The sequence below is a fragment of the Anopheles gambiae genome, chromosome 3 (genome assembly GCF_943734735.2).
Source record: "Anopheles gambiae chromosome 3, idAnoGambNW_F1_1, whole genome shotgun sequence".
In the NCBI taxonomy this organism is placed as follows: domain Eukaryota; kingdom Metazoa; phylum Arthropoda; class Insecta; order Diptera; family Culicidae; genus Anopheles; species Anopheles gambiae.
Window position 1 is genome coordinate 78,455,212 of NC_064602.1, and position 21,544 is coordinate 78,476,755.

Sequence of the window (21,544 nt, forward strand, 5' to 3'; positions counted from 1 at the left end):
TTACGCTTAGTATGATAATTTGGTTGGTCGGTATCGGTTTAGATTTTACGAACACGGTTTACAATGATCGGAACCGAAGGAACTGTGCCTGGAAGGGTGATGAGTCTAATTTCTATCTTCAACGTACCATCCGCACGTCTGGGTTGGGAGGAACAGTTTGGAAGTATGAAGATGCTAATTAAAGGACGGAAGTGAACAAATTACTTACAACGCAATCGACAAAGCGCTTAATTACGCTACTTAATGCTGGAATGATTAATAATTGGTTTGATATTTTTTTGTAATCTGCTGTTCAAGAAATCTTGTGAAGTAAAATTTTGTTGCTCTAATGTTGTGGTAAATGTATACTGTCCGCGAGCTCCCGACTGAAGCACAACAATGTACATTCATCGTCGAGAACCATATAGATTATACAGATTGTTATTCTAAGAGAACGACATTCCAAGAGTATGGGAATATAGGATCAAAAACCACTACGAATTTATTTGTTGGCTCATGGGACATTTATGTTTACGGTGTTTGTATGATTTCAATCTGAACTCACTATTTTATCTAACTCAATACATCACTGATCGATTCCAAGGTGGATTAAAAATATCAGGTGGTGGGTAAGGGCCTTTGAGGATTCGCCATAGTTGAGGGACTTTAGGTCATTTTAAAACCGTTAACTATTGGTTTCCGCACACAAAGCTTACCAAATAGAACAGATTTGGTTGTTATTACGTGCATTTTTGTGTGTCTATTGATTTTATAAAAAAAGAGATATTTTAACAAAAGATTTGATGGTTTGTTTATGAACGAAATTTAAAATCATGTGAGTAAGAGTTCTAATCTCACATAAATTGTCCATGAATTGTCCATAAAAAATGATTTCTTAGTTACTATCATCAAAAATGTCTAAAATACAATGAATTATGAGTTAATGAATGCGTGGCGTGTCAGTCCTTTGGTCCCTGATCATAGGATCGGGACAACGAAGTTGTGTACGTATGAGCAATATATTTGTAAGTCCGTGGGTTGACGTGGAATGAAAAACCTTAAACGATTGCCATATCTATACTAAAAGAGATAGTCAAAACATTTCAGCTTCACGTTCAATGTTCGATACCTTTTAATGAATACCGTTTAATGTTGTTGAATATGTTCCTAGTTATTTCATGATCTTGTGCTTGGCGATTGATGACTCCGTTTTAGTCTTTGCATTATTGGAGCAGTATCCAAGATGTAATGTGCGGTGTGCCTTGCCCACTATGGTCACATGTAATGATAAGCGTTGAAAAGTTTTTTTTTGTGTTTTAGCCAGAACGCCGAATTCCTGGTTAACTAGTATTTTGAATATACAAAAATGATTTTGAAACAATAATTTAATTTTGACCCGTTAAAAAGTGAAAGAGTGATCTAAAATCATTACTTAACCGTAATAAGGACACTTCGGTCAATCGGGATTAAAAGACCTGATCATTATTCGATTCTATACTCCATTTGTTGCACCTGTGTGTCGGTAATACTTGGAGTCTGTGTTTGGAGCGTGATAGACCGTTTAACAGGATTAATTATCCTCAATACTCCAGAAAGGAAACTGTGCTCAGACTTGTAGACCTTACTTCTAATGTGCTCTTGAGGTGTGGTTTTAACTTCAGACTTACTTATTTATCTGGCACTACAAACCGCTACTCAGCCTTGATCTACTAGAGGTGTGTCCGAACCCACTGACGCTATCGTGCCTTCGCCTGCCAATCTATGAACCGAGCCTTAATGGTGAACACCTTGGGCCTGTCACCTCCCCTATCTGTTCTTGTAGGCATTGTACCTAAGAAAAGTAGGATATAACCCCAACTTCATCTGACGTGACATGTTCTTTGAGCTGATCTACTTCCTCAGGATATAAAATGATCAGTTCTTGCGCGCAACTCAGTTTCCGTGCTCTTGTCGGTGCTGAACTTTGACCCGAGATTTTGTTCTTACTATTCTAAACAGTTGGACCAAGATGCTAGGATGGGTATTGTATTTCAATGTTCACGGTGGATAATTTAACAGGAACAACAATTTTTAGCAATTTAGTTTAAAAGTCAATAACAATTCAATTGCGTCTAATTGCTTTATTGACATTGTTTGTTTAAAATCTGTCCATTTGAATAAATAACCTTTTCTTCTACCTTCCAAAAATAGTCGATCGTTTCATCTCCCTTACTGAAACTCGCTGGAACCACAATGCAACTCAAACTGAAACAATTTAAAACACGCAAACAACCTTGATAAACTGTCATTGAGTTTTCTGGTTATAAATAGCGTTCACGATAATAAGTGAAATGCCTCCGCCTTTATTTACCGTGTGCTACTGTGTCCGCCTTATTAGCGTGGTCCGTGCAGTCTGAGAAGAGACGCGCTCCACCCGCACCACCACTAACCGGTGGAATCAAACGACAGCATCATAAATTAATTATTACGAAATTCCTTCAACTGTCCGTTCGATTCTGATTCGTGAAGCCCGTCCAGCCGTCCATTGCCAAGCGAGCCGATACGGGTCCCACCTCGTTGTCATCCGCTGACGGCGGTAGTGGCGAAAAATTCCCAACCCCAACTCATCATCAGTCGGCCCTTTTGACGGTGCTGCTAATTAAAATTCAGCAAATAATTCATTTCTTGCCTTCGGCACCACATCGCCGCCCCATTACCTTTGCGAACGGGCGTGTTTTTTTTTGTTCTCTCGCTGTATCTTCTCGTGAATTGTCTGTTCGAGAAGATGTCCTTTCTGGCGCGCAGTTGAAAGGTCACCCGTCTGTAGGTAGGTTGGCTGGTGGTGTTCGATTTTCTTTCCAAACCACTTGTTTTTTTTTGCTACTCACCAATGGAATGATGGCAAAAGATCCAGGAAGAAAAAAATCAATTATCGACAGGAAATTGATATTCGGGGTGCGGCAGGTTTCTTCATTTTTTTTTGCGATGCCCTTGCGGTGGAAATTGCTTCGCGGGCCCGTTCATCACAGGATTGTTATCGTCTCGATAGAATCGATCGTCTCGGTAGAAGGGTGTGCAATTGTACGATTTGATTGCGGTTTGCAAGAAAACCCAAGACCCGTGTCACTTAGGGTTTCGGAAACCATACGGCAGCAAATGGGATGTCGGCTTTCATGTTCAAGACCACGGGGGCCACGTTGTCATGCTAGCGTGTCTAGGAATGTAAATGGAATGGTAAATTCTGCAGCTGGTACGAGACGAAAAAGAATACTCATTGTGCAATGCACTTACAATGCGCTGCTGCTGTAATCTGTGTGACATTTGCTACATACCAGCATGATGTTTCGCAAATGCTTTATGCATGCGTGGTACCGTGATGGATGCGCAAGACGCGCTGCTTTGCACGGTTGCGCGTGTGAGGGTATCGGAGTGGAATGCTAATTTGAAAATGAGCGCACATCCACCGGAATGCGGAATGCCAGTGATGAGAATTTAATAGCGTGCATAATTGAAAGCCGGAGAAAGTGTCCTGTCCTGAGTCGGGAGTATTTCTTTTTTTTCTACATCTCCATCCTGACATCCTTTGAGCAAATGGTACGATACCACGCACAACCCAGCCCAGGACGGTAGCGATCGAAGTTGTAATGAAATTTCCCCATCCATCCACCCACTCCAGCGGGCCTGCATGCAACGCACAACACCATGGAATGAGCAATATTACTTACAATTAATGTACGACAGCTTGATGAACTCGATTAGCGTGGAGGTGGGTGTAGGTAAGGGCTGGGGAGGCTGGAGCATCGTTTCGTACAAATTGAGGCTCAAGCGCAACAAATCACTTTCTGATTGGATGGCAGTGGGTGGATGCAGGGGTACCGTGGATGTTTGTTGCAGGAATGTTTTGTCTAACCGCGGTACACGAATGCATTTCACGCAATTGCATGTAAGCGTTGGACTGGTGTGAGGGCTTATCACACTTTGCATGTAATCTCGCTGCAGCACGTTGTTATGCGTTTAGTTATGCAACAGGAGTGGTTGCATTGCAAACAGTGCACGAGCTACATTTGTGGATACATTTCAAGAATAGGTGTTTGTTCGTAGTAATTAATTTTGCAACACTTACTTTGTATTATGTGAACAGGAAAGACTATTACATAAGAGAGAGATAGAAAGAGAGGGTGAGAGAGAGGAACTAGCTTCATTAAATTCAATTAAACAATTATTATAATTATGAGAAGAAAATATTAACAAACAGTAGGAGTTACACCAAGTGGAATGCTTAAATGTATAAATGCAACCGTTCATTCGGTCCCTTAAAAGCTCCGTTACGATGTTGCACCCAATCTAGGCCATTACCGAAAGGATGTGCTGCAATGGCCCACCACCGTATTAGGCTAGCTAAGCCAGTAATTGTTCGTAGTAAATTAAATTCGCTAAATGATCTCCATGTTCGACCCAAACAGTTGCATTGAGCGTCAATCAAGCACTCAAGAACTTTAACGTGAAGAGTGCCATAATTGGGCACATTGGGTAGGTGTACAAATCATGATAAATAATACAGCCTTTTTAGTATCCTCGAATTAAAGTAAATATTAAAAGGATCGTACCATGTACCGGATATGTAATACCTACAAAAAATCGCGGCACGGTCTAGGCCTGCTGCATCCAGGGTCATTCGTCTGACTATCCTGGTTAAAAGGAGCAAAAGATCTTGAATTTAAAAGTAAATTTTATTTAATCCAAACTTCTTTATTCTACATAATACGAATAATAGAAGAATTGAATGACTGCACTCAATAAAATAAGGCCATCCTTATTTATTGGCATCCTTATTTATTTATTGATTTTAGTGATAGATTACTGGTATTCCAAAAAGATTATTCTGGTTCTAGCTCAATGGTTAAGCTAGGCAAAGAACCTAACCTTCCGTAACCTTTGCATATCCTTATTCGTCACTACACCAACCAACCAGCGCCTGGACTTTAAGCTACGAGCACTTTAATTTCTATCGCATTAATCACATTAAATCGTTCTACATTCTTAAGCGTACCGAATCAAACGCTGTTTCCCAAACGACGGTGCGGCAGATTAGTAATTAGTTTCCCATCAACTTTCGCACTCCAGTGGTCGAAACGGACTGAACTGACCCCGCACCATGACCTGCCGAAGCTCGGAAGAAGTCATTTGATAAACATTATTCCGCGGTGCGAACCCCAAGACGTAGACGTGGAATGAATATTAACGTTTTCGCTAGCGTACGATGGGAAGAACGTAAAGGTCGTTGGTATTTTATTCTAGAAACTTGTGTCTTAAGTATTATTGCATTAGTTAGTTTTTATTTTACTTTTTATAGACGCTCTAGATAAATTCTCTGTTTCTTAATCCTGCTTCTATGTTTCCTATGACATTTCAGGTTATTTCAGGACAAGTTATCAAGTTAGAAGCTGCAAAGCGGCGGGGTGTAGAATATCCATCGGCATCTGGTTTGACTAAAGCCCACCATGAAAGGTAGACATCTTCGGCGGCGGTTCAGCCTACAGCCGTCGTTTATGAAGGATGACTCGACTGAAGAGCGACCAAAGAGAGAAAAGTAAGTACAAGAATCTTTTGTCACGCTACTGCACTGTACCGTTTCCCGTCTTTAAGCCTGCCCGCACTTGACTCGGGCAATCAATGTAAATCGTTGGAGCTGTAGTTCTAGTTTGCAATAAATCAGGGTCAAGTCATCTTTCCTTTCAGTACTTATCCCTGTCGGTCCTAAAGAGACAAATTTTGGAAATGTGGAAACAGAGGGAATATGAATCTTTCCAAAAACAAGAACCAATCCCCGAAAGCTTTGTGCGGAAAAGGGATAAAAATGATCTAGATGGATGGCCTGTGCTAGCAAAATGTCTATGCTTGAAAACAAGGAGCGAAAAAAGACGCAACCCAAAGAATCCAAAATTACCAACCAACTCTAGACACGAAGCATAATGATTGCAGAGTAGGAAGGAAGGAAGGATAAAAAAACATTCCAAACATGAATCATTGCCTAGATTATCGTCGGAAAAGTTTCACAATTTATAGCACTTTTTCAATGTTTCAATGCTGGGGATATAATGGGGATGGGGGCGACTGGGTGGTGAGACTTATCAGATCACTGACATTTAATGCGACATCTAGCAGAGAGACAGAGAGAAAGAGAGAGAGAGAGAGAGAGTAAGAGAGAAAGAAGGATTTAGCCATCAGGTCGAAAGTTTGTATGGGTTCGGCATTCTTCTCCTGCCGATCTGCGGTGATCTGGTGGCGCTGCAAAGATTAACAGATGAGGGAGGGACGAAGATTAAACTGAGTCGTTGGTACATTTGTCCTTAAAGAGCGTGAGGCCATATGGATGAGTTCAGATGCTGGCTTTGGAGGTATTAAAATTACCTAGAGTAATAAATCTTCTTTGCCGTCCGTACCTCTCTCGTGTTGGGAGCTAGCCTAAAAAATGGACCCTAATTAAAGGTCATAATGCTGAACAGAAATTGAAGCAGAGGCATGCTAATTTTGTTGCTCTTTTTTCTTACTGTAAGGGACTGTTGCCATCATTTCTCGGCATTTATGAGTCTTACACCTACCACTTTTTGCCGGCACAATTCAACCTAAATAAATCAAAGGAATTGCTTTAAATAACCTCAGCACTTGAAGTCGCACAAGCCTCATTAGAGCTCTTTTAATATCCGCTCTTGCGTACTCGTGCAACTTGAAGTGGATTTTCGAAACTGAAGTGTAAATATCGTAGGACTCAAACATTGTTACCTTTAAACAGACACAGTTGATATTGCTTTATTTGAAGCACTCACTAATACGTATCTATTACCTATTATCCTGATTGTCTTCTAACGATCTCCTGCGGTAACGCCTACCTTCTCAGGTATCTCGATTGTTTATAGTGGCGATGTTTACCGTCCTTGCTGTCATCGGACGGTAGTGGTTAAAGTGATGTTGGTTGAAAATTATTCTCCATGAGAATGATCTTCTTTACTCTTTAGTTTTCCTTTTTTACAAACACCATGGAGGAATGGTTGGAGGTGGCATCATGCCATAAGTAGGCAACTCCTAGACGACCCGATAATGATGGACCTTGTTATGAATTCATCAATTAGTCACAGATAAGTGTCTTAGATGTGCTTTGATGAGCTATAGTCATTCCGCTAAATGAGAAGAGTATGAAAAAAGAATCCGCACGCGCTTTTATAAACGCTGATCACAAGAAGAGCTTCTTATTTTGATGCTTCCAAAGATCATTTTTGAGGATAATGATTCTTCAATCAATTCTAAAATAACACTTGGGAATGGTTTTTATTAATTTTCTCCATTACACCCTTGGACCTTAACAGATCTTTATTTAAAAATAAAACTCTTTCAATATGCTTTCCTTCAATCCACCGACCAACCAAATAATTTAAACAATTTCTAACCATAAGAACCCACTTCTTCTCCAGTCATTTTGTTCCTTTTCTGCTTCCGATTCCAGATCAATATGATTGCTCCCGAAAAAAAACCATAGCCGTGTGTATGCGTCGCCCGCAAGCAATTTATGAAAGAATTTGGTTTCCACTTTGCTTTGATTGCCATTAGAGTGATTTTTATTACCGCACAATGACAAACTGGAGCAGCGCCAGGAATGCTACTGCCCTATGGGGATGATTGCGTACAGCCGCGTGCTGCAATGTTGCTGCTGCCTTGGGAAGAAAAGCGAGCCGGGAGATATAGATACGCCAAATGCGAAGAAACCACTTCGTATCCGCTCTCCCCGCCCGCGATTCCGAGGCCTTTCGGGGAATTTCTGTTGGGAAGAGAGATGAAAAATCGCTTCATCATTCGCGCTGCCCTTGGACGGCGGTGGACGTTCGAAACATTCGCGCGAAACTTGCGCTGGTTGCCGCAGGGTCTAAGGAAGGATGCCGTAGAGAGAACGTGTTTTCGTGGGCAACAACTGCTAACAAAAAAGCGAACCTCGAGGCACTTGATGCAGTCATCCGGAGCAGTTTCATCTCTCTTGCCTCTCGCTCTCTCTCTCTCTCTTCCTGTCTCTCGCTCTCTCCAGAGATTGAAGCCAATGGCCAGGTGATGGGAAGGTATTTCTTATTGACATTTTCCTTCCCCAATGGGCCGTTTCTTGTCCAGGGATTCATTTACTCTTCGTAAATTAATCTTCCCATCCGCACGGGCGCAAGATGCTCTGGTACCGGTACTGGAGTGCTTTCCACCCCCCCTCACCCCTCAAAAATACCATCATCCGTGCGAAGCAAATCGAAATTTATTTATTCTTCCTTAGAAAACGATTCGATTTTTTTACGTTTTCTTCGCGTGTGTTTTTGGGAACGGTTTTTATTATGGTGTTTGGTGCGGTGGCATACCAACACCGCAGATGGTGTCGAACCGGAGGAATGAAGTAAGAATATCACTCAAGCTTTTATTTATGCTAATCGGTCGAGCGGAACGTATGGCGTTAACGGTGATTCGCTTTTTTTGCTTGTTTTGACACTCGTTTGATGGGGATGTGTTTGAAGGTTGTTTTTCAAGGTTATTTTTATGAGCTTTTTTGTCACACTGCGAAACTCTGGCAGAGCTTGTAGAAACACATAATAAGATTTATTAGCTAAAGCTGCGCTCCGTATGGCAAAACGCCTAGAAGGTATGCAGTATTCATGACAAATTGACTATTTTTGCCACGCTTAAAAACTATGTTGAACCTATAAGTTGACATGAAACATTCATCTCTGCCAAGTGCTTGATTCCAGCATGTACAAAATGAAACAGTTGCGCAAAACACTTGTCGTGAGATGAAACATGACACAGTGCATGTTCCGCATAACAACGTACTTTTGTGCAGCATAAGTGGAAACATACATAATTGACTCCCACGCTACCATGCTGGTAAACACTTCAAACGCACCACTTTGTCTCTGTATCGATGGCACTCGACAGTCGTTGACGATGCATTGTTTTACTGTGCCGCTGAATCCCACTCGGCTCTTGTGACTCTTTCATGTATGTGCGTCATGTATGAGCGATCCCGGAACTGCCAATGCAATGTAGCATACGTTTACAGGGAACTTCAAAGTCAAAGTTCTATGGAAAATTAATCGGAATTACTATGACTCTAAACAATAACGATCTCTTGATTAGCAGTTAATAAATTATTCATCAAACCATACGAATTGATTAAATACATTGTCTGCTATTTTTCCGAAGCAGTAGTTGCCTCCGAGTTCAATGAGGTGAAGCTTTTGTATGCGGCTGATGAAATACTCAGTACTGTTAACATACGCAGCACAACTGCTTTAGCTTCTGTTCTTAACGAGCATTCACAGCAGTTCAAGAAAAGTTAACACTTCTTAAATCTTCATAGCCTTCTACCTAGCAGTTCAAGAGATATCAACCTGCTTTCTTTACTTTGTTTTTTCAATGAGTCCCTGTTTTCTATCAATTGTCAGTTAACATATATAGATTGTATTTATACCAACTTCTGTGATGTCTTTGCATCTGTGAATTATTTAAAGTTGCAGATTCTATTCTTCCTACTGTCATGAGATAAAGAACTCTATACCAGGTACATATCTTGTCGACTTTTTAACCCCCAAAACTGCTTTTAATGTTTCAAATAATGATGCAAAGTGAACTGTACGCTTTTCAATATTTTAGATGGTCCAAATCACGTGTTGTGAGTAAAATTATTATAATTCTGTTTTTATCATTTCCCTCCATCCAATTTGAGCATTTGCAGATATTTATTGCAATTTTCTTAAGATCTACTATTAAAACCTATTTGTTCAAAATTGTTCCACCCTTTCAGGCCACTGAAAAACGATGAAAACTCTATAAACTCCAACGTTCGGCACAAGATCGTCATGATGGGCGCGGCCAAGGTGGGCAAAAGCTCACTCATCACGCAGTTCCTGTACAGCAGCTTTTCGCCGAAGTACAAACGCACGGTTGAGGAGATGCACCATGGACACTTCTCGGTCGGTGGCGTAAATCTGACGCTCGACATACTGGACACTTCTGGATCGTACGAGGTAGGTGCGCTGCACGCTCAAGAGCACACCCAAGTGTTATGCAAATATGTAAAGCTTAACACACACACACATACATACACAAACTCACTCAATCACACTTCCTGGACATCGCACGAACGGCAATCAGTGCTTTCATCGGTCCGGATCAACCATTCGTTACCGGACGCATGGATTTCCCTCGGGTGCGTGTCCCTTTTAGATGCTTTTGATGTTTGACTAATGCCAACATTGATAGCATACGCAGCCATTTTTTTTACTATCAAGTTGTCGAGACTGATACTAGGGAAGCCATCGAAACGGTAAACGAAATTGAGAGCCACGGTTTATGAAGCTTCATTAAAATAAATTCCCGAGACAAGGGCCCCGAAGGAAATAATTATTTTCTGCTACGCTCCACTTTGCGCTTGAAATGATGCTTTGCAATTAAAATATTGATTAGTTGTACTTCGCTATAAAAATTAGTAAATGTTTTTTATTAGTATAAGTTAACTTATTTGATCCAGAAGCTAAAATCAAACGCCTTGCTTGTTGTCGCCTTGTTGACGCCCTCGGTTGTTGAACGGAAAATGCCTACTCATACCTACCTACCTACCCCATACATTAATTACATTATACTGACATCGACAACCAGAATAGACCATTAAAGACACATCAGCTTAACAAACTATGGGATGTTTCAAATGAATCGAAGATGGTCAAACTGCGGCCCAAAAATGACACTTAGGAGTATACAATGAGATCTACGAGATTGGTGGCTGGTTTGTTGATGAAAGAGACCGTTTATTCTTTTTCGCCTCGTAACTTAATTCTAAATTCTAATTCTAACTTCTTAATTGGTTCTAATCATCATTAGCTTTAGATAAGTCGCACATTAGATAGGCTTTTCTCGCTACTTCATTTATGGTCTCATCTGAGTATCTACAACTTTTAAAAAAATATATATAAAACTTCGTAATGAAATATAGCAATCTCAAAATTTACTAGTCACACTTTCCTTTTAGTACCTTTCTGACAAGAATTTCAATGTTGACACCGTGTAAACTGAGGACTCCCTAAAAAAAGGTATAACTTAGTTTTTTGGAAGAGCAGCTGTAAGCAACATGTCAAATGTTCACACGTCCAGAAAAAAAACCAAACCCCTTGTGGAAAGACGAAAACACACAAGCTAAGTAAATTTCGCAAGCATGAGTGATTGTCGTACACGTCAAAAGGTCCTAACCATGGGTCCAGCAACACAGTGTGCTCCAGTATGCTAACAAACAACGGTGCACTGTCCTTCCATCGAGCTAACGAACCTACCAAACCTACGATCAGCAAAGGAAGAGCAGCAGTAACAGCGCAAAAAAGCGCCCGTTGCCAGAAAACTCGCCCAGAATAGCAACAAACCAATATTTGTACATCCAACTCACTCGGGTGCGACCTTGGGTGGGTGGGTTTATGTGTGCCTGGTCCTGGTCTAGAGGTGACGGTTCGCGATGGAGTGATGAACTTTCCTTTTCCGGTTTGATGCCTTTGCCAGTTTTGATATCCTGCCGACTGACCCTACAGTGTTTGACCAACTTACACAGTGTCTCACGCTTTTCATGTTTTATGTACAGCTTTACCTCTTTTTTTAGCATAGCACGTCAAAACGTGTTCCTAGACATAGTGAAGTTATCAGCGCTGTTCAGCGGCTTTCTTGTCAACGAACTCGGAAGCATAGAGACATAACCCCATGCCTTTAAAGCTCAACTTGTGATCCCTGTTAGGTTTGACTTTGTGTGTGCGTTTTTGTGAGTGATAAAGCACCAAAAAGCACCAAAACCAAGCTCGGTCTAATCAAACGCCATGCCCAAAGCCCCATCTGCTCGCAAACAAAGCAAAAATGGAGAATAAAAAAACACAGAGAAAGACTAAAGACGCCTGCAGCTAAGGGAACGAGAAGCTAAATGAGTCGTTCACTATCCCTACGATCCTTTCATAACAAATCGCTCACAGAATAGCTAATAAGGGTGGCAAAAAGGTGTGATGTAATTTGCGAAACCCAAATTATGTCTCCAAACAAAGGACGTATCGTTTGGGACGCACCGTGTGACGCCAAATACGGCCCAGCCTGGGCTGGGCGGTCGTTTAGGACATCATCATCCAAGACCATTTGTGCTCGTTTTGCTGGTTTTTGGGAAAGCCATTAAAAATTTAACTTTAATCTAACCCACCTTAATCGTTTGTTGATCGTGTTTCGTATACACATGCGTCTATCATGTGTTGGGGAAGAAATTAAGGGACGTCTCATCCTGCCGAAGCTGGAAGCCACGTCGTACCACCTGTTGGACCGGAAAGTGACTGTGTGTCCTGTTTCATCCAGTTAGTATGTTTGCTTCACTGCCATATCGGATGCATCCGTCTAGTTTGTTCGCCATGAAGAAGGCTAAGAGTTGGACATGGATAGACATACATTTAAGCTTAGAGAGGTGTTTCAGTTTTTTTTAACAAAGAATAATGAAAGTAGATTAAAATCCCAACCCTTCTTAACACAATACTTTAACACGCTTAGCAAAGAAGAGTATCGTAATATTCACGTTTGTTATATGATATATTGCATAAATTTAGGCGTCAAATAACTGGGCACTCTTACAACCACATACAAACGATAATTGCATAAATTTAGGCGTCAAATAACTGAACTCTTTCAATCACATACAAATGATGATAAAACAGTCTCCAAACTTTTTAGCTCAGGTTTTCTATACAGTGTTCGAATTTGCTGTATTTGGAGCACTTAAATACTACAAAAAATCTATGCTCGGAGGATTATTCAAGTGTTACATTCAGCGTTATGTGAAAACTATGAACCTGTCAATTATGATTTGACACGGCAGGATATATAAAACAACAGGAAAATGCTAATTAATTCAAACTACACACATGATTAAATTTAGAATTTTAACTCAGTCCTGCCACAACCTCCGTTCATTGCTTTTTTTGTCGCTGCAATTTATGAAAGTGCAGTTTGCTCAACACTCCATCGTATCCAACTCCATTACACTCCAAGTGACGCACGCAAAGGGAAGATTAATCAATCCATATGCGCCAAAGTTGAAATCCAATTACGCGTGAAACTTTCCCACTCTCTGTCTGCTTACCGATGCAACTGCTGCAAAAGCTGCTGCCGCGCCGTAACCTCGTTAGCTATTTTTGTCCTTAGTTAGTGCCTGCGAGCCTTTTCAGAATCCTTCCCGTGCGAGTGCTCGTGTGTCTATGTGCAATCGTTAACATATCGGACCAGATGCATTGGAAGTACACTTCCGCTTTTTCTCATATTTTTTTGTTCCTCTTCATTTTTTTTTAGTTCCCAGCAATGCGGGCCCTTTCCATCTCGTCGGCGGATGCATTCATCCTGGTGTACGACGTTACGGACAGTATCACGTTCGAGGAAGTGAAAGCGATACGCGAGCAAATCCACGAGATTAAATCTACGACCGCGGTACCGATTGTGGTCGTCGGCAACAAGACGGACCTGAGCGATGAGGACGAAGATCTGCGGCAGGTACGTGTACCGGTCCTATTGACATCGATGTCTATTTATAGCTCCGGGCGCTTGAAATGATTGAATGAAGCTGGTGTAAAATAAAGCTGCAAAACGTTAATTTTACGGGGATTTACAGCTACAGAGCCATCTACAACGGGTGAATGGGTTAAAAATAGAGGAAAATAGAGCCCAGTCCTATACTGGCTATCAGTGTGACCAAATTTGCTTTTCCCTTGCAATGGATATGTTCACTTCGCGCTTGACGCGGAATCGCGCGGTTCACTTTTCGACTTGTGGAATGCAGAAGGAATTTCGAGGAAAACAATATTGAACCATTTCTGTTCCTCCAAACCGTCTTATCGTACGTGCCGATAGTTTACATCTCACTAACATGCACCAACGAATTGAATGCGTAGGACAAGCCGCGGCGTTCGCACGATGATTCGCCAAAACAATGGCAATGGAATGCGAAAACAAACGAGGAAGTCTTACCGCATAAAGGAATCGAGTATGCAGTGCTTTGAATAAGTGCCATGAATGCACACGATTACGATTACGAATGAGCGGCGTTTTGCATAAAGTGGCTGTAAGCGAAATCTCTCTTCTTCTTCTCTTGTGCTTCTGTAAGCGAAATACTCAATTAAATTCACCAGTGGATGTGAAGTATCGTATAGAGGCTTAGTGAACATAACAGATAGCGAGACGATGTTGAGATTAGTCGTCATGTTTGGATGCTTGTGTACTGATGTTGAGGATATTTTTATGAAAAATGAATGATAAAAAAACAATGATTACTCAAATCTACAAATGAATAAACAGTCTGGTGGTACAGTCGTCAACTCGTAAGACTTAACAACATGCCCGTCATGGGTTCAAGCCCCGAATAGACCGTGCCCCCATACGTAGGACTGACTATCCTGCTATGGTAATAAATAAGCCACTGAAAGCCAAGCTCATTTCACCAAGTGGGTACAGGTAGGCCTTGACCAACAGCGGTTGTTGTGCCAAAGAAGAAGAAGACAAATGAATAATCCCAAAAGCAAAGAGCATGTACACTAACAGCTGCGGAAACGGATTGACACTCTGTTAAATTGTAATAAATCACACACTTTGTGCTTCACCTTCACATACTTTCCGCAACACTATTAAAAGTCACTCAATTATGATGCGTACATTTAGTCACGCAAACGATTTGTACAACAATCTAGCGCTATTATGTAGCTAATGCCGCTCCCATTACCCAACTGCTTAGCAAACTTGAACATGACTCGCATTAATACCGTATGAGCATGTGCACCTTCGTGCTATGCGTCACCTTCTTTCCCGCCTCACGATGGACATGACTTTTATCCTGCACACAGTGAGTGTAAGTGTCCGTTCACAGGCGGGCTGTTTCCGAGCTTCCTGTCTCTTTACAGCGGACACATCCGTCGTGTATGATAGAAAAGTTTTAAGCGAAAAACTTTCCACAAGCTGTCTGTGTGTGTGTATGTGTGTGTGGGAGTACATGGTTGTAGAAAATTTTCATTTTCCTAACAACGTTCATTCTAGCTCATGCAGTGGTACATTATTGAAAGATAAAAATGTATTTGCTAACCAAGTTCTCATTTACTTTACTGCAGGGGCATGGTGATATAGTGATTTTGTAATAAAGCTGCATGTTAAATAACATTTTCGATCATTTTAGACACTCTTTTTATGTTCGGTTGAATGTTTGCGAACATCAACTTAATCAGATTCATATTAGCCAAACATGTCTTCAACATCATATTAGCTATGAGGGAGACATGATAAGCTCGTTTTTTGGTACAAAGAACATTACACAGCTTAGCAGTCAGTCATGCGTAAGAGAGTGATAGCGTAAGCAGTGTACTTGCGCCAACAGATCTTTTGCTCGGATAATATGTTTTCTAAGGATAAGAGTGTTGCAAAAAAAGTGCAAGGGAAGTAAAAGAAATTAAATACATATAGCAGTATTAATATCAAGTTAATTGATTTCAAATAATTTGTTACAAGATTTGTTACAATACAAGATAAAAAATGAAACATAAAATAGTGAAATATATATCTGTTGCTTTTTGTGTAGGACGCAGGTGCTTTGAAAATGTTTTTAAAATATTGAACAAAAACATTAAAAAAACGATACAGGGTTTTCCAGGAGTTCTCATAGCTATGGGACATTTTATTGAATCCTTCTTACGTGAAATGAATTTAATATGATGGGAATTGGACCTCATAGCATCCTTGTTCCAAATCCAACGGGAATTGCCAAGGCGCCTGTCTAAAAGGGGTACAATAGTCCAATTCCCAACATATTAAATTCACTTCCCATAAGACAGAGTCAACGAAGTGTCCCACAACTATGAGAACCCCTGGAAATGGAAACGACTTCCATTATCTGGTTAGCGTTACGGAGGCGTTACGTTCCCACAACGAAACCAAAATAAACCGTTGCAACATTTCAGCGTGAAATATTTCATCGTTTAAATGTTTGCTTTCTTCCATTCAACAGGTAGCACGTGACACAACCGAATCGATGGTAACGGTAGATTGGGAGAATGGTTTCGTCGAAGCATCAGCCAAGCTGAACCGTAATGTTACACAGGTATTAAACAAACTAATCATATACGCTTGTTCATTTACTAATCTTAGTTATTTTCCTTGCTCCATTTGCAGATATTTAAGGAGCTTCTAGTGCAGGCCAAAATAACCTACAACCTTAGCCCGGCCCTGCGACGGCGAAGGCGCCAGTCGTTGCCGCAGCAGGCCAGCACGGGCAGTACCGGTGCACCAGCCACTCCGCAAGCATCGCCCAGCGTTCACGTTCCATCCGTTGCGCAGCTGCAGCACCTACAGCAGATACAGGACAAAAGTCTCGGCGGCAAACGCAACTCGTGCATTCTTTCCTAATGCGGTTTTACGCCAGCCTTGCCATCACGTTTTCTCTACTCCATGTCTGCTACATCATCTACCCTACCTGTGACCGTGCTATGGACACATTAATGGACATTTATATATATTCTTCGTTACCCGTATGGCGTGATGGAAAATGATGGAATGGTGGGGGTTTTGTAGCGATCTATTAAACGGTAAGGAATCGAGACCCCGCTAAAGAGCATTGTTCTCGAAACGTTGGATGTGTGTTGGCGTGTAAAATATGAATATTTAAACGTGTTTCAAACATACCCCCTTACTCGATCGTCAATGAAATATTTTCACCAATCAATGCCCCTTTTCAATTCACTCTTCACGACCAGGCTCGACCCAGGCACACTCTATCAAATCAGTGTACTTACTTAGTAAAGGATTTTGTGATGTTAATAATTTTAAACCGGTGTCGGTTTCGTTCGTAAATAAAAAGACAACACTGTGTAAAGTATCGAAGTGGAAAAATACGGGTAATAAAAGGAAACGGTTGATGAAGGGTTTTCAGTAGTAGAGCGCGGTACGAGCAAGCAAGGCATCTCACATGCGGTAGAACGAAACAATACGTTGGCGCCCATATGCATATACTGCACGGAGTAAAACTTAAAAGTGACAGGATGCTTCAGCACACAAATGCTGCAAGACATTAGATAAGTTACACAGGTGTAGGTTACACCGTTGTTTTGGTTTGTAGATCACTAAATTCCACATACTGGAATGTAGAACCATTTTCATACCGTTCGATACCCACCAAGTAACAGTAACAGGATTGGCAAGGTGGCGCTCATACCGATTATCGTACCAAAACTCATCGAGTCCATTTCATGTGCGTGAGTGTTAATGTGTACGTATGTATGTATGTGTGTGTGTATTAGTGTTTTGATAATAAATACGAAAGAAAACCAATCTACTCACTTCGCGGAAACTTCTTCACCGCTCGCAATCTGGCCAATGCTTCAAGTATCACTCTCTCAGTCTATCACGAACGATTTCATCGCCTTCACGATCTCACTAATAGAGTAATTCAAATTTATTCAATAATTCACTCTCTGGCAGCCACACTATCCCTTTGTTTTATTTACCTTAATTTCGCTCAAAACTACCTACAGCAAGGCGTGATTAGTGGTCTGGAGAGAAATATATTAGGAAAAGCCAAAAATCAAAATATAAATAAAACATCAAACACCATTTTCTAGCGTTGTAAACTCGAGCATTTGAGAGGAGGAGGAACTAACTAAAACGGAAAGATTTTTGCAAACATTATTCATTCCGCAAACAATCATCAAAGTGAAGAAACAAAACCAAATACCAAAATTGACGTTACTGTTACATTTACCCTAGAACACGCTACACATAAATCGCCAAAATAATTTGCTAACAGGTGTATAAAACTTGAAGATGACATAACCTGTATGTAATTGCAAAGGAAAAGCATAAGAAATAAACAGTGGGAGGAATAAGAGTCCTGGAGACGAATAGATTAGCTTACCGCAAACAAACAGAGGAGAACAAGAAACAGCAAACAAAGTATTATTACAGTGTGTAGTTATACGAAAACAAATCAAACCATTGATACACTGGAAGCAGCTGAACTTTGAAGCGAAGATCGCCTGTGTGCAGGAATATATTGCTAGAATTATTCAAGTTGAAAGTAAATAAATTTAACCCTGGTAACTGGTAAAGTGTAACAAGCTGGATGAATGTTATTCTTAATAACGTTTGAGAAAAAATTGAGAATTTTTACTGCATTGAAGAAATATTTAGAAATCTGGAACTAATAGCTTGTAAAAACAATATAATTTATAATAAATCGTTCCCATTTGATTCGCCTCCCACCACCATTTCACCATCGAACAAGTTACAGAGCATGTCGCAACCGTGACAAAACGTGCTCCGACCGCGTTACCGCACTAACCAGGTATGTAAATATTGTTTGATCAACTATAATGGGAATTATTGAATTCGCTTCGTTACTTCGCTACTTACTGTGGTGTTGAAAGACTTTTCTCTTTTTAGACCGTATAACCCTTCAGTGCCTAGATATCACATAGAACCTAAGTATATTTATCAAGCATGATTAGATTTACAATAATAATTACAAATAATTACACATATGCTGATTCATTTACTGAAAAGTCGGAACTACTTGTCCATCAAAAAAGCCACTGATATTAAACGTCAAGGGTTAATTGTGCTAACCTAAATCCTTCATTTACTGCTGATGATAGGACGCGAAGAAAGTTAGCAAAAATGCCTTACGGTCGGCAAACCGACCGGCAATAGTGGTGCTGTGTCTATTCCCCTATGAACACATCCACACTTCATGATTGGGAGCAAGTGGTTTGTTTATGTTTACGCGTTGCCAGGTACGTTTGCACGCCACGCGGTGTAATGTGTGCGTGGCCGGTCGTCCTAGCAACGGTCGCTAGCGTGCTTCATTCTGTGTGTGTGACCGCTGTCAGCCACACGACAGGACGAACGTGTGCTCGCTCCAGTGACGGTCGGGTGTGATTTTGGTGAAAAAAGTGATTTTTTGTACATTTATAGGGTTTTGTTCCATAGAATGAGCATTTTTGTGTGTTTTAAACATGTTAAAACGTATTCTTATGCAAAAAATTGTAGTGTAAGTGTGGGAAAAAGCCTATAAATTGAGCTTCAATAACATCTTCAAGTGACACGTGTCCTCTTGTGATGAGTGATTTCTTAGCCAAGGCTGAGTGACAGTCCCAATAATCTACTTTACCTGCTAGAAATATAAATAGAAGTGCAATCAACATGGCTTCAGCGATGCCGGGAAAAAAGGTTAGTGCAATATTCTTTTCAAACAGTTCGGTGTGAAGTGTACAGTCACTGACCGAAGGGCGGCTGAAGGCCACGGCTAGGAAGAAACCTCCCTTATCATCATCGTAGCCTCCTTCAATCCCTGAAGGTCGTCCCGGAAGCCGAACCAGTTCATTGTCGCATTGTGCGGATCGGACCGGCGATAGAGCCCGTTCAGATTACTAAAACGAAGGTGTGTCTGTGTTAAAAAAGAAGTACAAAAACTGGTTCCACTTTGATGAGCTTGTACAAGCATACTTACGCGTTCATACAGTTCCGGTACCACCAGCCACTAGCGTAGTACGACGCGCAGCACCCCGGATGTTCATCATTATCCCGATCCGGTGTCGAAAACTTCATCCCCGCGCTAGCCCGCAGTGAGTCTTTGGCCGCACCTTCCACAAACGGCCCAAGATGCAACCGATACCCGGTACTTTCGTTACCGATCTCGAACTCATCGTACAGCGCCGTCTTGACCGTACCGTCGTAGTCCTTCAGATGTACCAGCAGCTGGAAGTAGTCCGAGCTGGTGATGCGGTGCATCTTCTCGAGCCCCAGCCAGTACTCGCCCTCGGGCGATCCGAACCCATCCCGGTAGTCGATCCAGTCACGGGTGAAGTTGAGCGAACCGTCAAACCGGCGGCTCAGCACTATCCAGCCACCCTTGCGGTAGCCCTGCTCGCAGTACACACGAAACGGTGCTACGCTCGAGGCGGGTGGTTTGATCGTGTACACGTCGCTTAGCATGGCCGGTGCTTCGTGGCAGGAACCGTAGTAGGTGCCGACTGCAAAACCAAAGGGAAATGATTTAGCTAGTGAGCAGTGGCGTGTGGCAAGATTTACCATTTTGACGTATTGTTTTGTTGATGCGCTCGAGCTTATCTGTAAAGTAAAGCACACGCACGGGTAAGTCAGTGGAACTGTACGACCTCGAACTGGGTTAGGAGTTGGGCGGGGGATTTTTTTGTTCTTTACCACTGATTCCTTCGAGTTTGTCCGTGATGATTGCGGTGGCGACATGATGGTTGCTCTGTATCCTTGTTTTTTGGAGGAATTAAAACCGATAAATTAACGCGGCGTGCTTGGTGTAATGGCAAGTTTCACCTACCTTCGCTCCAGATGGCTTATGCGCTGATCAATCTCGTCCAACCGTTTCAGCACCCTTGTACGAATGGGAATAAATTATTGGCCATATTTTATGTTGGCGTGTTGGGGTTCGGCGTTCGCAGGACCTACTACTTACTGGAACATGAGGTTTGTTTTCAACCCCTGGAAGGGTTCTGTTTCGCTTGCCGTGTCGTTCGCACGGACGGGCGAACAGCACAGCACAAGGTGACAGCATATGAGGGTTAGCACTGCTCCGATCATCGTTACACAAGCGTCTGGCTTGGTTTGGCACACGATCGTGTGGCGCTAGCAGTGATGATTACGACCGGACTGTGTAGACAAGAGGGAGTAGGCGCCGCTTGCACACATACCAAGGAAGCCTTTTCATTTTGCGACTGTGTGTTTATAAGCTCTGACGGGATCAACGTCTATAACGCACGAGTTCTTCTTGCATACCACTGACTTTTAATCTGTACATCAATTTAGGCGCTAACATTATGAGATGGCATTTGAAGTGTAGTGATGTTATTAAAATTATTTGGATAAGTGCATTTAATAATTTATTGATTAGCATGTAACTGTTGTAAAAGATCTTCATATAGGCTAGTGATATTCAGAAATATTAAATGTGTTCGATGGCAATTGAGGGAGTGGTGTTGTACTGCTTTGCTTAGTCCGTCTGCTATTTCATTTCCACGACTACATGTATTACCAGGAATTGAGCAGAAGGTGACTTGAGGTGAAATTGTTATATTGCTAAGCAGATGCATGTTCGGGTCACGGATGGTTCCAAGATTCAAGTACCTCAAGGACACATTGAAGATCACGTCGAATGTCCGGTGTAGACCTTTGTCGATTGCGATAACCAAAGCTATTGCTCATACCGGGATGATTTACGTGTGGTTTGTTAGTCTAATGGAACTACTATCGATACTAGAGTAGATTCCATAGCAAAAATGTACCACTTTTTGTACTGATCCGTCGGTGTAGATCAGACTGAGGTTTTGATATTTTTGCTGAACAAGTTGAAACAGCAAAACGACCGTTAACGATAATACTATTACAACCAGCTCGAAGCTAATTTTTTATGCTCAAATTTATTTGTGGTGAGTGACACTACCAGAGCTTTAGTTCTTGGTGATGATGACTAGTCTCACCTCTTTCCCCAACATAGGTT

The 21,544-nt window shown here is 41.5% G+C and overlaps 2 protein-coding genes across 2 annotated transcripts in view; one reads left to right on the forward strand and one right to left on the reverse strand.

The window, feature by feature from the left end:
* LOC1270628 (ras-related protein Rap1) overlaps positions 1–19,442 on the forward strand; it is a 50,738-nt gene extending 31,296 nt beyond the window's left edge. The window contains exons 2-6 of the mRNA XM_061654335.1: positions 5,372–5,548; positions 9,785–10,007; positions 13,336–13,533; positions 16,028–16,120; positions 16,192–19,442. Coding sequence (XP_061510319.1) covers positions 5,460–5,548; positions 9,785–10,007; positions 13,336–13,533; positions 16,028–16,120; positions 16,192–16,425 — 837 coding nt within the window. The 5' untranslated portion in view covers positions 5,372–5,459 and the 3' untranslated portion in view covers positions 16,426–19,442. The remainder of the gene's footprint in view (positions 1–5,371; positions 5,549–9,784; positions 10,008–13,335; positions 13,534–16,027; positions 16,121–16,191) is intronic.
* Positions 18,484–20,754, reverse strand: LOC1270627 (ryncolin-1). Its single transcript, XM_061654334.1, has 6 exons — positions 20,504–20,754; positions 20,369–20,422; positions 20,236–20,297; positions 20,104–20,142; positions 19,523–20,045; positions 18,484–19,442 (listed from the first exon to the last, which is right to left on the reverse strand). The coding sequence occupies exons 1-6, from the start codon at positions 20,626–20,628 to the stop codon at positions 19,319–19,321; spliced, it is 927 nt and encodes a 308-aa protein (XP_061510318.1). The 5' UTR covers positions 20,629–20,754; the 3' UTR covers positions 18,484–19,318.
* Between the last annotated feature and the right edge of the window lie 790 nt (positions 20,755–21,544).